A 16,043-nucleotide genomic window follows, 5' to 3' on the forward strand; every position below is an offset into this window, starting at 1 on the left:
ATGCCTAAAAAACACCGCGGGAAGGTTGCTTCAGCGGCTTCAGTGGCAGTTTCCTCGACACCTTGTCATCGTCTGGGGATCCACTGCAGGCACATCGTGCAGAAGCGTCTGTTTCACTGCCTCTGGATAATAGCGTTTTGCTGTCCCCTGAGATGCAGGAACCACCGAAGGATCCAGCTGAGCAGAGAGAGAGAGAACTGCATAGGGGGAGCTGTTCCGATTTTGGAGGCATTGATCTTGGCAGTTTCCTCACCAGCTGCTAAGGCTCCTGCTGTAGCTGTGACTTGTCATCCTCGCAGCTCGGGTGAAGCAGGAAGCAATACCAAAGGTGCTGTATGTGTTACAACAACTGCTTTAACAAGGGAGAAGAGAGGTTCTGTGAATGCAGGGAGGGCTGCTATACATGGCAGGACTACCTTTGCTCTGGTTAGACCTGAAGTATTCACGCTGGAAGAAATTTGGAAAGCTATTGTATTGTTGGGACATTCTCTGTCTTCCCAGATGAATGTAGATGCTGGAAGACTTGGTGCTTTGGAAAAGCATGTGGATTCCCAAGAGTCACAACTAGCAGTAGTGCAAAATTCTATTAAAGTAATGGATACTGAATTAAAATCTGTGAGCTCATCAGTAGCCTCTTTGGTGAAGGGAGCAATCAATATCTACTATAATAAAACTCACCCTCAACATTCTGAAGACAACATTCTGAAGTCACTCAGTCACTCACTGAAGGGTTCATGGATTCATGGTGGTGAAGCCAGAACACTGACCATGTCTCTCTGCCCCGCCCTCGCATGACGGACCAATCAGAAAAAACACCCTCAACATTCTGAAACACAAAGGACCATCACAACACCGTTCCCAGGCAACACTAGGCGCAACGTAAGACGGACCAATCAGAGGAAACTACGTGACAATAAGGGAGGAGCATTCCCCAGCAGAATGGCTCATTATCTGTGCAGCACGGAAAGCACAGAACCACCGCTGGAACGAGAGAAGAATATTCCTGCTGTGGGTATGTGCAAAAATAAACCAGGGGAGAGGGGGGGAGGGAAATTTTTAAATGCCTAATGCCAGTACTGAAGAGTGCCAGAGGGCCTATAGCACAGACTATATTTGGGATCGCTTGACATGGAGTCAGAGGAGCTGGAAAACAACGTGCCCGTCACCATCTGGGACAAGGACAAGCTGCGGCCCAGCAACACACACACACACACACACAAAATAACTCTGTGACACATACACAAAAAAAACCCCACATGCTAGCGCCCGTTTCATTGGTTTCGGAAACGGGCCTTTTTTACTAGTGGAATATAAAATTGGGGATTTTTAGAAAATTCTAGTCGTAGGAGGAATCTCTGTCTCATTAATTTTGCAAGAATATCTGGTATCTCCCCTGAAGAAATGTTTAGGCGATATATGTTGGACATTTTAAAAGTGTCTTCACAATCGTTACCACCAATTTCTAGAATTTTCTACCTTTCCTCCTTTAAAAAACAAAAAGGAATGTGGTTTGGAATTGACCAGCTATCCCCTATATCTATGGACAGTTTGGATTTAACTGCCTTTTTGGAATCATCAAAGGAGGGAGTAGCTATTCCTTCTACACTTTTGGTTAAATTGACTCTGGAATATGATAGAGACTGGCTCCTGAATTTATACTTTAAACATTGTTTTTCTACTTTTTGTTATTTGAAAATACAGGTATTTACTGATGTTGCAAAAGTAACTCAAAAATGTAGGAAACAATTTCTGTTGGTGCACCCCAGAGTTTTGGCTCTGGGTGGTTTGTTTTTCTTGAAGTTTCCTTGTAAATGTGTCGTGAAGGTATCAGTCTTGCGCGTATATTTTCTTCGACCCGTCTCAACTGTCTTCCTGAGTAATAAGGTCATCGCTGCTGGTCAGAGCTCCCATTTGTCTGATCAGAAGGTCTAACCTTGATTGTATCAGTTTTTCTTTCTCGCTAAGTAATAAGTCTTACTTCTAGGGGATTTTTTTTCTTCTTAGTTGTTAGATACTGTTAAGTATAATTTTCCTTTTCTCGATTTATCTCTTGCTTTCCTCTTTAATGAGGACTTTTTTTGTTCTAATTGTATATTTTTACCTAATATGCATTTCTGTGTTAGGATGCTTTTGTTAAATTAGACATTATTTTCTTTGCTTGGAAGTATTTTAAAATGTTCATAAATAAAATTATAATAATAATTTTTAAAAACCTACTTCAATAAAGGGTACTATGATGGGCATTTAAAGAGGCTGAATCTGGTATTGATCACTGGGTTTGGTTTTTTTTCTTTTTTTTTTGGGGGGGGGGGGTTAATTCAAAATTTTTGGCATGATTTTCCTTTCCTTATAATGCTCAGTCTTTCTTCCAGCTCATATCTGGGGACTATAGCATGGAAGTAGAGAGTTGTGCGGGAATAGAAATTTCACCCATTCTGACCCATACCCGCTAAGATACTTTCCATCTCCACAATTTGATCTTCTCCATCTCCACCCATACCAGCAACTTTATTAGTCTCTTGCAGCCTCTGTTTCCTCCTGACCTCAACAACCTCCTGCAGTGTTTTGGGTGGCATTTGCTATTCAACCAATGAGTGTTTCAATCCTCTTGGCATACCAGTTGCCTCTCTCAGTGCATTCCAAGCCTCATTCTGGCACCACCAGAGGTTTTAACTACACTCCTGGAGGAATCCCATGGCAACTTTTTCCATCCCTGCGGGAATCCCACATTCTCCATTCCCGTGCAGTTCTCTACATAGAAGCAAAGGGTCATGTGAGGCAAAGTACAACAGTTCACCTTAGAGGACCCAAGTAGCCCAAATGGGCCCCATTCATCCCTTCTCACTTGCCTTCGGTCAGAAGGAAAGAGCATTGTCCACTTGCTGCTCCTGTTTGTAGGATCTTGAGAAACAGTAGTGCTTGATCCCCACCCCACCCCACCATGGTGCTTTCTGACATATCACAAGGGATGAGGCACCTCTTTTTTTTACATAGCAGCATTATGAGGGGGATGACACTTGGTGCTTCCCTAAGAACAGTTAACTATTATTGATCCATAGGAGGTAGTGCAGCTTTGGAGGTTCTCTGGTTGAGGGCCTGGATATTGTATCAGTGTGTGTTCCTATTTCTGTCCATGCATAACTAATGTTGTGGTATAGAGAAGGGCAACCACAGTGATTAAGGTGATTAGGAATCATGCACTAAGCTTCCTGATAATCCAAAATGCTGTGGCCAAATTGATTTTTCATATGTAGGAGTTTGACAGAGTGACTCCTGCACTTGCATTGGTTACCTATACAGGTTTGCATTGACTTTAAGTTAGCATGCATGATTTATAAGATCTTTGCCAGCATTAGTCTGGAATATTTAATAGATTTATTTTCTTTTCCAAATAACCTAAAATCATAGAGAGCAAATGAGTCATGTCTGCTTTATTTTCCTTCAGTCTTGGGAATCTGCTACAAAGAAACCTGTGGAAAACGGTCTTATAGGAGTATTCAAGTTTGGTGCTCTTTACCCAAGGAGTTGAGAACTCTGAGCTCTTATTTCTCTTTTTGGAAATGTTTAAAGACATTTCTGTTAAAGTATTTAATGTAATTTGATCCATATAAGGGAGTTAGTTGAATATAAATAGTGTATTACATTACATAAAATTATTCTCATATGAGCAAGGGTATGGCATAGGAGCCAGCCGGGTGGTGAGTTTCCCCAATATTGAGCAAGCTCTTTTATTGTGTCCAGGGAGAGGGCAATTTTATATTCTGTTTGGCGCCCCCCCCCCCCCCCCCAAAAAAAAAGTGTGATATATTGGCACTTATGGGCTATGGTGGTTATGACTCTTGAGTTTGGAGACCATATGGCCGTTGACTGATGACCAACCAGACCTGAGTCTTGAAAGCGAATCAGCAAGCAACTCAATCAGCAGTCACATAGACTGCTCGTGCAGTGATTTCATTTTCAAGACCGAGGCCTGGTTCGTCATCAGTCTACGACATTGGTTTCTCTATATGCAAAGCTGACATGCACATCTGCTTGAGAAAGTATACCCCTAATGCAGGCAACATTGGATCTTCTGCTGTCCAATAAACATATTTTTCCATACTAGGATTCTATTGTCTTCAGTACTTTGTTTCTCTGCTTTTGCATTCTTTGCTTCTCCCTTTGCTGGTGGCAAAGTCTATAAACCATCATTAAGGTTGACCTGGGGAAAGCAACTGCTTATCCCTGGGATCGGTAGCTTAGAATCTTTATACCTTTCTTGACTCTTGTAGGTACTTGTGACCTAGATTGGCCACTGTTGGAAACAGGATATTGGGCTACTTGGGCCTTTGGTCTGAGTCAGTAAGGCAACTCTTATGTTCTTAATTTACATACCATTTGTAGTTTCCTGCATCAGGAATAAAAAAATGTCAGTGTGTGTATTAAAACTATACACGGAAGCTCAGTGCACAGTTGTAATGCACAGCTTTTTACATCAGCCCCTTAATAATAGGCTGCACGGCTCAGTACTTTAGAGCACCTTGGAGACTTCTTCTTTCAAAATATAATCTGATTTATAAACGTCAAAGAATTATTTTCTAGACTGGGACCAATTTAAAGGGGTCTCAAAGCAGTTTATTGGCCAGCCTCATGAATGCAGCGCCTGCTTGTATTGTGTGTTGGAGATCCAAAGTGGTTTTGAACTAGTTGAAACCTGAACTGATCCTTCTACTGTTACTAGAAGCATCTATTTTGTGTGAGCCAGTGGCGTAGCCACAGGTGGGCCTGGGCCACCCACTTAGGGCTCAGGCCCACCCAACAGTAGCACATGTTTAGTGGTAGCTGGTGGGGATCCCAAGTTCCACCTACTGAAGACTTCCCCCTGATGGTAACAAAAACGCTACTCTCCATGATACCGGCACCTGCACACTCTCAGTTTTTAGTGCATGCTTGCTACAGACTGCCAAGGTGGAAAGAAGTGTTAGCCCACCAGCTGAGATATTTTTTTTGGTGGTGGGGGAGGGTGGAGAACACTTGGTGCCCACCCACTTCTTGCCTAGGCCCACCCAAAATCTGTTGTCTGGCTACACCCCTGGTGTGAGCAGCAGTTGAGTGGTCATTTTGGGAGTCTCCCAATGCTGGGATGTGGGAATTCTGGCATATCTGATACTGCAGATGGCATAAAATGGAAAGTTCTTCCAACAGTAGAAAGACCTGGGAGTTCGAAGCTAGCAACCCTTGTCTTGAATTTTGAGCATTTGTTTTCTTTAAATTGGGCGAATCATGTTGTTAGGTATTCCTGTTTGATGCATTAAAATGGCCTAGGTTTGTACATTATTTCATTTCTAGTTACTATAACAGTATATATGCAGAAATATTAGGTTTCTGTCTACAAGTGTGATTGTATCAATTAGTATTGTATAATGCATCCTACACTCTGAAATTGAGCACCCATACCAGGTGCTTCAAAGTTCCAACTTACAGCTTTGTTGTGCCATAATAACATTTTCTATCATCTACATGTTGCTGAAAGTCTTCCTTTTGGATTTTTTTTTTAGGTTCGTAAAATTATCCGTGTCTGCAAAGGAATCCTGGAGTATCTCACTGTTGCAGAAGTGGTTGAGACCATGGAGGATTTGGTGACATACACTAAGAATCTAGGGCCAGGTTAGAGATTCCTTATGCAATATATATATATATATATATATATATATATATATATATATATATATATATATATATATATATATATATATATATATTTTTTTTTTTACTTTCTTTTAAATACTACTAAATATTTATTAATATATGAAATAAGGATATATAGTTCTGATTGTGTACCATAAATATTTAGCTTGAAAAATTGTGGTTCAAAATCATAAACCTCTCTCCATATTAAAAAAAACACCCCAAGTTCCTGATAACAACATCTGGTGGACCAGAATGAAGTTTAAGGTGAAAGCAGGGTGCAGAGTACAAAAAATCTGCAAGTCAGTTTGCATAATGAAATAATTCAACTGTGCCTTCAGAATAAAGATACACTTGTTTCTTTTAGCCATTGCAAGGCAGAACTCCTGAAGAACATAGAACCATAAAGAGTTGCTCTACTGGGTTAGAGTACCCTGTTTCGGCAACTTTGGGAAGGGGAAAAGAGTTAAAGAAAAAAATAATGCAATCATAAACTTTTTAGTAAAATTTGCTGTGGGGTTTTTGCCTGACCTGGCTAAATGTAAGAATTGGATAAATGTTCTACAGTGGATTGTGCTTTTTGTAATTTCATTTTTATTTTTGCACAAGGGTTTTATTTTAAAGTTTTTCTTTATTGAAGTTATAAAAAACCAATTACTGTAAGCCATTGCCCCCTCATCACTGACAGCATTTAACAAATGAAGCACCCTAAGCAACTATATAAATTTTACACAATAACCCCCCCCCCCCTTTTATGAGGAGATTCTAGAAGGTATTTTGTTCCCTCCCCCTTTTATAAATGTAACATATTAAGGGCCCTGTTTACTATGCCATGTTATAGGCACATTGACGTTTTTAAGGCGCGTTAACCGTGTACATGCCTACAATATCCCTATAGGTGCCTACATGGATAGCGCGCGTGTTAACTGTAGGCATGTTAAAAACACTAACGCGCCTTAGTAAACAGGACCCTAAGCATAACTACTCGTTTTTTATTTCACCATTCATTTTATTCTTTCTTTGTTCTGTGGGTTTAGCTTACTAAAGCTTTTTGTGTGTGTGTGTTTCTCTTTTTTTCCATGAAATTGTATTAGTTTTATTATGAATTCAAAAAGGGTTCCCATACCTCCACACATTGTTCTTCTCTCCTCTCCTCTACATTATTTGGGATCATACATTCCATACACATTAGCTCATGCATTTGGTTTCTCTATAAAACCCCCTCTGCAGGCTCCTCTGTAATCCATGTTATCAAAATACAGCGCTTTGTTATTGAACTTTGGACAAGAATTTAATTGTATAATTTTTTTTCCAGTGGATTTTTTTTGCCCTTATGGAAGATGCAGAAAACAAAATTTCTTTGTCAAGTGATGTATTTTCTACTGGATTGTGGAAGCAAATTGCCTTACAGTATTTTGGGGAAAACAGTTTTATTGTCCTTTTTGCTAGAAACTTAAATCCAAGCACTTAATCTTTATTCCATTGATATCCAAGCAGGCTACTTTTTGTGGACATGTGTTATTGTGTCTTAAATTAATAAAAGTAGTTCTGCTTAATCCTTAGTTTTCTGATACAGTGAATGCTTGTAATTCTATCCTTTGGACAATTCAGTTATGCTGTACTAGGAAGGTCATGGTATGTTATGCCATGTGCATGTTTTAAAAGTGGTACCTTGTTTAGATTTGAATTTTATAGCCTAATTATGCTGTAGATGGAGAAAATTAAATGTTACCCCTCTGAGGATTAAGAGGTCAGTAAATTTTGTTGTGCTGGGGGTTATATGGAGGCTGCCGTCTGGAGCCAGGAAATAAAGATAGACCTAGGCCCTTAGCACAGGTGTAGCCTGCCGTGTGCAGTAACCAGTCAAGCTTGCATTATTCTTGAAGTGGTGACTCTGGGGCTTTGAACATCTCTTAGGGTAGCTCAGAAGGTTTTAGCAATTCCTGAATTGTTGATGGTTTCAGCAGAGGTCATAAAGTGGCTGTAATTCTCACCACCATGCAGGTTTCAGGTACCCTGGTGGAGCAGACCCAGCTGCCATAACAACCCATAATTCTGAGGTCCCTGCGGAAGGTTATGGAGAGGCTGAAAACTGCACTAATTAACCACATGGTGAATGTACAGAAAGCGCTGCTTAATTTGGAAATAAATGGTTGGTATAGGTTGGGGGAGTCTCCCAAAAAGTTGAAATGCTGGAAAGTGACTTGTCCAGGTCACTTTGAAAAGCACTAGTAATGGATAATGCTTTAAATTTTGAAAATCTGGAGAACTGTTACAAACTGGACAATGAAACTTATTAATTTTCCCAAGGTTGGTTAACATTTTGCCTATTAGTATGTTTAACGGAGGTTCTCCATATGTCTACTTCCCTACCATGAATTATGACTGTATATATGTAAACCGCTTTGATTGTAGTTGCAAAATACCACAGAAAGGCGGTATATCAAGTCCCATTTCCCTTTCCCTATTTATGCAAGTTTGAAAATAGAATGTTCTTTGGGATTTAGTAAAATTCCTTTCAGTATATGGGTCTTTATTTTATAGAAGCTCTGTTTGCAAATTGCTTGTAAAACACAATTTTAGAAACCCAGTATGTACACATGTAAATCTACACTACATACAGTTGCCAGGGGGTGTGGTTTGGTTGGGGCTTGGACAAAACCAAAATGTACACCCGTATAAAGGGAATGCATATATACATCTTGGGATATCATCATCGGGATTTACAGCTGCTCCCTGGCACGTATAGGTTTTTGAAAAGTACTAGTTTTGGCTGGCTGTTTAAGAGGGATTAAGGGAAATGTTCTTCCTTAATCTGCTGTTGTTTATCTGCTCCCCTCCCACACACCAAATCTAAAGCTGCCAATTGGATTCAGACTCGCAGGACAACATTGATCTGGTCCCGGGTTCACCCTGTTGCATTCAGGGATTTGTAGTTCTGATTTCTGCAATACATTCACTAAGAAAAGCAAGACTACAATTCCCAGCATGCACTGGGGTAAAACCCAGGACTGGATCGACCCTGTCCTTCAAATCTGGATCCAGTTGGCAGCCAAATCAAAACAAAAGATGTGGTTTGTGTAGCTAATTACTAATTAGGAGCAGTTGTGTAAGTTTTGAAAATGATAGACATATGTGTAAGTGCCAGTATACCGTGCTATACATGTCATTTTATTTCCTCCGTTGATGTTTCCACATTTATAATTGTAAAATGAGTGCTCCCACCGCACATACCAGCACATAGACATGCACTTTACATGTATTTTAGGAAAGTTAGATCCTTTTCTGAAATAGTGCCAGAATTATGCTCATTCCAACCTGAAAGTATCAATTCAAATTTCTGCGTTCTGTCTCAATTGGCACTTTAAGGAATTGGAATTCAATCCTGATAGGCAAGCTACTCCTGCTAATCTTGTCTCTTGTATTTGAACCTAACTACCTAAGCAAAATTGGGTTTTAATGTTTTTTGAGAGGGCCAGAAAGGTGTATTTTATTTTGGGCGGGGCCAGTATTTCTTTTTGTTTGGGGCCAGAAAGATTTTTTTTTTTTTGGAGGGAGGGGGAATGAGGAATTAAAGGTTAGGGTTGTGTAGCATGAACAGAAAAATCCTAACACAGAGCCTTTGAGAGTTGATGTCAGACTTGGAAACTAATTTTGCTATGTGTTAACTATCCAAAATATAAGAATGCTTAGACTGGTGTGTATATCTTAGGACTTGGGGAAGGAAAGTGAGGCTCATTTTCAAAGCACATAGACTTACAAAGTTTACATAGGTTACCCTGATATAAGTCTAAAGATACTCGGAGAAACTAAATCAGTTCAAAATCTTTCAGCTAAGGTATTCCTTGACAAGCCAGCTTGCACGTTTCATCAGTATTTATTGTTTTGCCCGTTTTGACTTGGTAAGAAGCAAAGTAACTTCATTTTGTAGTCTGTAAATATTGATTTGCAGGTGCAAGCTTTGATGTCCAGTTGGTCTGTGTTGAACAGAAATTCAGAGTTGGCAGCGGTCCTGGTACTGCACTGGCTTTTCAGCAGGAGATGGGAAACTGCTGCTCAGTACAGCTGCTTCCGTCTTCTTTCATAGCCTACTGAATTTGGAGCACTGACATCCATCACCAGAGGGAGGTTTCTGGAGCCTTGGTGCCAGAAAAAAAGGGCTGAGTTCCCTCCCTCCCACAGTTTAGTGTTCAAATGCTAACAAGGTGGCATCTATAAATAGTGCAGAAGGGAAGGGGACACAGAAGCAGTGGTTTGGGGTTGAATGAGGGAGTGGAGAAAATTAAAACAAAGGGAAAGGAAAATACAAAATGACAAAGTGGGAAGGATGAGAGTGAAAGACAAAGTTCAGCAGGAGAAGAGAGCACAGGAGAATATAGTGAATGAACAAATAATGAGAGAGCAGATTAAAAAAAAAAGTCCATCTGCCCTATCTAGTCTCCTTTTTTTGTGTGTGTGTTTAAACAGAGAGCTACTTGCTCTAACTGTACTTTATGGAGCAGCTGGTACAGGAGCCGACGAGAGAAGGAAAAATTCTAGACCTAGTCCTTAGTGGAGCGCATGATTTGGTGCGGGAGTTAATGGTGGTGGGGCTTAATAACAGAGATCATAATATGATCAAATTTGGTATTAGTTTTGAAGTAAGTATACACAGGAAATCCAATACATTAGCATTTAACTTTAAAAAGAGACTATGATAAAATGAGAAGAACAGTGAAAAAAAAAAACTTAGAGGAGCAGCTGCGAGGGTCAAAAATTTACCCATGGGTGGATGCTGTTCAAAAACACCATCCTGGAAGCCCAGGCCAAATATATTCCACATATTAATAAAGGAGGATGGAAGACCAAACCACAGCAGCATGGTTAAAAAGTGAGGTGAAGAAAGGGAAGCAGGGAATGAATTAAGGGAAAAATTTAACAAGAGCAAAAGAATGAAGCAGTGGCATAAGTTCCACCCAAATGCCAATGTAGTGGGGGGGGGGGGGCAGAAAAAGATGAGGCTTTCTTAAAACTGTTCTATACCTTCTCAGGTGGCTCACCCTGCCCTGTGGGCCCTTTTTTGCTATTTTCTTGGGAGCCCTTGGTTTTGAATATCTCTCACTGGTGTGAAGGGTCAGAAAGGGAAAGCAAAAGGGATGGGTCTGGGAAGGAGGGTCATTAAAACTAATGCTGTACAGAGCAACGCTTCTCAACCCAGTCATCAGAGCACACTGAGCCAAGCAGGTTTTCAGGATATCCACAATGCATATGCATGAGATGGGTTTTGTATGAACTACCCTTTTAGTATACAGATCTATCTCATGTGTCTACATTATGGATATCCTGAAAACCTGACTGGCTTGGTATGCCCTGAGGACTGGGTTGAAGTACTGTTAGAGGAAGTAAAGGAAAATCATGACAGTTTAAGGTAGGGAAGAAAAGCTACAGAGCAAAAGGAGATGGTGTTACGAACAAAAGTGAAAAATTCTAAGGAAGCAAGGAACAGGAAGTTATTACTTTAGAACAGGTCTCACCACAACCCTCAGGACATACCCAGCCAGTTAGGTTTTCAGGATAGCCACAATGAATATGTATAAGAGATATTTGCATACAATGAAGGCAGTGCATGAAAATTTACTCATGCATATTCATGTGGGTGTCATGAAGACCTGACTGGCTGGGTGTGTCCCAAGGACTGGGTTGAGAATCAGAGCTTTAGGGCCAGAGTTAACTTACAGATTGGTGGGTGCCTCCCATCATGGGGGAGGCTTTCTTTTGTTTTTTTCATCTTACCCTAGTTGGAGATACTTAACTGCATGAAAGACACATCTGAGCCTGTACTCTAGTGGTTCCCAAACCTGTCCTGGGGGAACCCCAGCCAATTTGATTTTCAGGATACCCACAATGAATATTCACGAGTTAGATTTGCATAGAGTCATGAATATTCATTGCAGATATCCTGAAAACCTGACTGGCTGGGGTTCCCCCAGGACAGGTTTGGGAGCCACTGCTGTATTCTGTGTATTGGCAAATGAATTCATTCTCACCTTACCATCCACCCTCACAAGAAATCCATTGATCTGGGAAGCAAGTTAGGCCAAGATGCACTAAAACAATTGGTAATGCCCGTTGCTTACCGATTCCTTAGCGTATTCCGTCGTTATACAGTCGGAGTTTCGGAGGAGAGCAAAGTTTATAACGATTCTGAAGTTTGCCCCTGTGGCAGGAAAGGTCTCAGAATGAGACGGAAAGCATAATAAAAGTCATCTTTTGAGACCGCTGGTAAATGCACCCACACACACTTGCAACAAACCTCCAATAATTCCATCAGATAAGTGCATCATTCATTTACATGCGCTCATAATAAAGGTTAAACTCCTTCGCTATGCCGCCGCTCACCCCCTCCACGGCCTGCTCGGGTTCCTCCCATCCATGATCCCGGCTCAGCCTCCACCCCTGAGAGCCCACCCCAGGCAAGAAAAATGCAGGAGAGCAGTTGAAGACGTCCACTTCTTCGATACCCGCCAGCCAATTATAAAAACGTCCGTTTTGGACCTGCTTCACTCAGCTGAGAGACCTGGAAGTCTCTGAGCCAATCACAACGCGTTTAGTTGAGCTAAATGCGTTGTGATTGGCTCAGAGACTTCCAGGTCTCTCAGCTGAGTGAAGCACGTCCAAAAAGGATGTTTTTATTATTGGGGGGGGGGGGGGTGAATAACGGTCAAAAAGGATGTCTCTTTTTTGAAGCACAGCGCTATTTTTTTTCTTTTTTGTGAGTGAAGGACGTCCATAAGGACGTCCCTGCTGAGCACTTGCACTTGGGCGTTGTTTAGAGTGAAGGACGTCCATAAAGGATGTCCCTGACGAGCACTTTTTTTCCCCGATTTTTTTTTTTTTGTAATATTTATAGAAGTTTTCAATCCCGCGCAGTCCCAACGTGAGGTACAGACCTTTCGTTAGATTTTCCAGCGTTAAGGCAATCGGAAAACATTAGTGCATCTCATTACAATAGGGTTTTTACACAATTTGCTCATCTGCATTCCGTTTTCGTTAGCTATTACCGTCGTCGGAAAATGGCTCGGAGAAGCCTTTAGTGCATGCCAGGGTTTACTACTTGCTCGTTAATGGCTTGTTAAGTTTAGTGCATCTGTCCCTCAGTGTAAACATGCAAAAAAAAAAAAACTGAGCTAGTGCTATTGAACATGAAATTTCATGTCCTGTTGATACTTATTTGCTGAAACCAAATTTTCTGTCCATAAGCAAGGACAATTCCGCAGGCTCATAACTGCTTCTCCATGTAGGTTGCTGTAGTGATTCTTTTCCTTCCTATTGCCATTAACAGACCCTCTGTGTTTATCATTTAGATTTGTGAATTCTGTCAGTTTTGTCTCCCCCAGTACCCCTGGGAGCAAATTCCAATTTGTGAAAAAAGGTGGAAGATACGTGGAAAATCCTCCTAGAGGAGGAGGCGAGGACAAAAAATGGTAACAGAATTGAAAGAGACCTAGAATGAGCATAGAGGATCCCTAGTGGCAAGAGGATGGAAACGAAGCAGTGGGATAACCAGCATGAAATGGTGGCTTAGTCCAAAACAGCAGTGAAACAACTACAGTGTATTTCTGAGAAGATGTGAAAGTAATCTTTCAGTGCAGACCAGGTGGACGTGGACCATTTCTATTTTCTGATACCATCATCTGCTGTGTTGTATTATTATTAGTTTTATAACAGATTTTTAAATTATTTTTTTTTTTTGTTTTAATGAACCAGGAATGACTAAGATGGCCAAAATGATTGACGAGCGACAGCAGGAATTGACCCACCAGGAGCACAGAGTCATGCTGGTAAACTCCATGAACACTGTGAAGGAACTGCTACCGGTTCTTATCTCAGGTAGGTGTTGCTTTATCAGGTTAAATCAAAGTAAAGAAAAAATTTTGAGGATCTAATTGGTTAATTTGTGAAATCCCTTTGTCTGTATGAAAGCAAACAAGTACATAAAAAAACTAAAACAGTCATAAAAGGTAACTACTGAACAGTGTAGAACAACTAATTCCAATTTTTGTATATATCAGATGGGAACCCTAAATCCTCCCCACCTTTTAAAACTATATCCTCACCCTGAACCTTCCTCTCCTTCTCCTCCAATTCCCCCCTTTTTTCCCTTAGAACTAAGACCATCCAAAGACAGCATGCGTGCAGAAGGCTTGTGTTATGACCTACTGCTAATCTGCTCATTATACCATATCAACCCTTCCTAAAACCCCACCCAAGCCCAAGATTTAAGGATGTAATTTGAACTGCAGGAGCATCAGAACATATTTGGTATTAAGGGGTCAGACCAAATGTCCAAGCCTATCATTGTTTCCAGTAATCCAGGTCACAAGTAACCAGCAGGATCCCGAAGACTAGAACATTCCTTGTTGCGTATACTTAAGGATAAGCAGAAGCTTTCTCAAGTCTAGCTTTCTCAAATCAGAAGCTTTCTCAAGTCTACCTGACAGTTTATGGCCCTTTCCTCCAGGAACTTGTGGCAAAAGCAGTTAACATCACTGGCTTAAAACGGGTATAGACATCTTCTGATAACAAATTTGACAGCTTCTTTTGTTCATGAAATGGGAAAAATACTTCCTTTTGCTTTGTTTTCAAAGTCCTATCATTTAGCTTCCTGCCATACCCCTTGACCTTAGTACTCTTTGAAGGGGTAAAAACTTTTCCCTGTTCACCGATTCCACTCAGATGTCCCAAAAAACAGAAGAAACCCAATGAGCTGCACCCAGTACAGCAAGGCAATGTCTGATAATGACACTTAATATTGGGCCTAACCATGATATCCCTAACTGTGCATCTTGCCAAAATATGACAAGAGCAAGAGCAATTTAAAAGACTCTTCAAATACTAAGTCCAACCCAACACTGGCAGTGTTCAAGGAAGAACTGGATAAGCAGACCTAGGAGATACTGAACTGCCATCAAGCAAAGATGGCTGTGTTGCAAAGATAGCTGCATTGACACCAATTGAAAGGGAGGTTAATTCCATCCTGGAAATCTTGACAATTCCTGGACACATGGCATCAAAGCTTGTGCTATAGGGGACCTCTGTATTGGACTAGTTGCTATATTTTTATTTGTTTTTTGTTGAAAGAGCAAAGGGATGGAGGATAACATCTCTTCAAAGGGATAGAAATTTTTTCCTTGGCATCCCACTTAAATACCTTGTACATGAAGAGGAGGGTGGGTCTGAAATGGTGAAGGCCACAGAGGCTATCACCCTCCCATCAGTTGCCTGATGTCTTGTAATTTGGTTTCTAGGAAAGACTCCACCAAAAGGTCTCTTAACTTGAAATAAAGAATTTTGCCTTTTGGTGTGAGGGAAAAGGCCCTAGACCAGTGGTTCCCAAACATGGTCCTAGAGGTACCTCAGCCAGTCAGGTTTTCAGGATATCCACAATGAATATTCGTGAGAGAGATGTGTTCTCTGCCTCCACGGCATGCAAATCTCTCTCATGATTATTCATTGTGGTCATTCTGAAAACCTGACTGGCTGGAGTTCCTCCAGGACCCGTCTGGGAACCACTGTCCTAGACCCTTCCTTCTGTCCCATACAAAAACTGCTTGAATACCTTCTGTGCCGGAATCTGGCACTTATCACCATCATGTTAAAGGTAGACCCATATCAGAAAACTCATCCACCTCTGAGTTGGCCACTTCTGGTAGTAGCTTTGCATTCAAAAGAAGTGGTCCTATGTAATGATGCTGATGCAGGAACGTTAGTCATGTTTATTAGAACATTATTGAGTAGAGAGGTGCGGTAGCCGTGTCAGTCCACTTTTAAAGGTAATCAATAGAAATAAAATAAAACTTGGAAAAGAAAATAAGATGATACCTTTTTTATTGGGCATAACTTAATACATTTCTTGATTAGCTTTCGAAGGTTGCCGTTCTTCATCAGATCGGAAAAATCTGACAAAGAAAGGCAACCTTCGAAAGCTAATCAAGAAATGTATTAAGTTATGTCCAATAAAAAAGGTATCATCTTATTTTCTTTTCCAAGTTTTATTTTGTTTTATTTCTATAGAACATTATTGAAATCATTAAATTTTATAAACAAACCTCTGGCCCTGGGCTTCCACTCGAGGACTGTTATGTTACTGTCCTCAGAACACTTCTTTATAGGTAAACAACTTTGCTTTCCTAGGGGTGGGGTTAGGAAAGGGTTTGCTGTTGTGTATATACTTCATTTCCAAATGTATGAATATATTCTTCCTTCTGAAATGTATCTACACAATTTTGTTAGGTGAATTAAACATGGAAACATAGAAAATGATGGCAGATAAGGACCACGTGGTCTGTCAGTCTGCCCGTCCATATAATCTACTATCCCTTCTTTCCCTTAGTGAT

The 16,043-nt window shown here is 40.7% G+C and overlaps 1 protein-coding gene across 4 annotated transcripts in view; it reads left to right on the top strand.

Annotated features, from left to right (window-relative positions):
- The window catches only part of VCL (vinculin), a 233,391-nt gene that overhangs the window by 114,777 nt on the left and 102,571 nt on the right, over window positions 1-16,043 (top strand). For all 4 annotated transcript variants that reach the window (XM_030203202.1, XM_030203205.1, XM_030203204.1 and 1 more), the window contains exons 4-5: window positions 5,538-5,646; window positions 13,414-13,536. In XM_030203202.1, the coding sequence (XP_030059062.1) occupies window positions 5,538-5,646; window positions 13,414-13,536 (232 nt within the window). The remainder of the gene's footprint in view (window positions 1-5,537; window positions 5,647-13,413; window positions 13,537-16,043) is intronic.

Source organism: Microcaecilia unicolor, chromosome 5 (genome assembly GCF_901765095.1).
Source record: "Microcaecilia unicolor chromosome 5, aMicUni1.1, whole genome shotgun sequence".
NCBI lineage: Eukaryota > Metazoa > Chordata > Amphibia > Gymnophiona > Siphonopidae > Microcaecilia > Microcaecilia unicolor.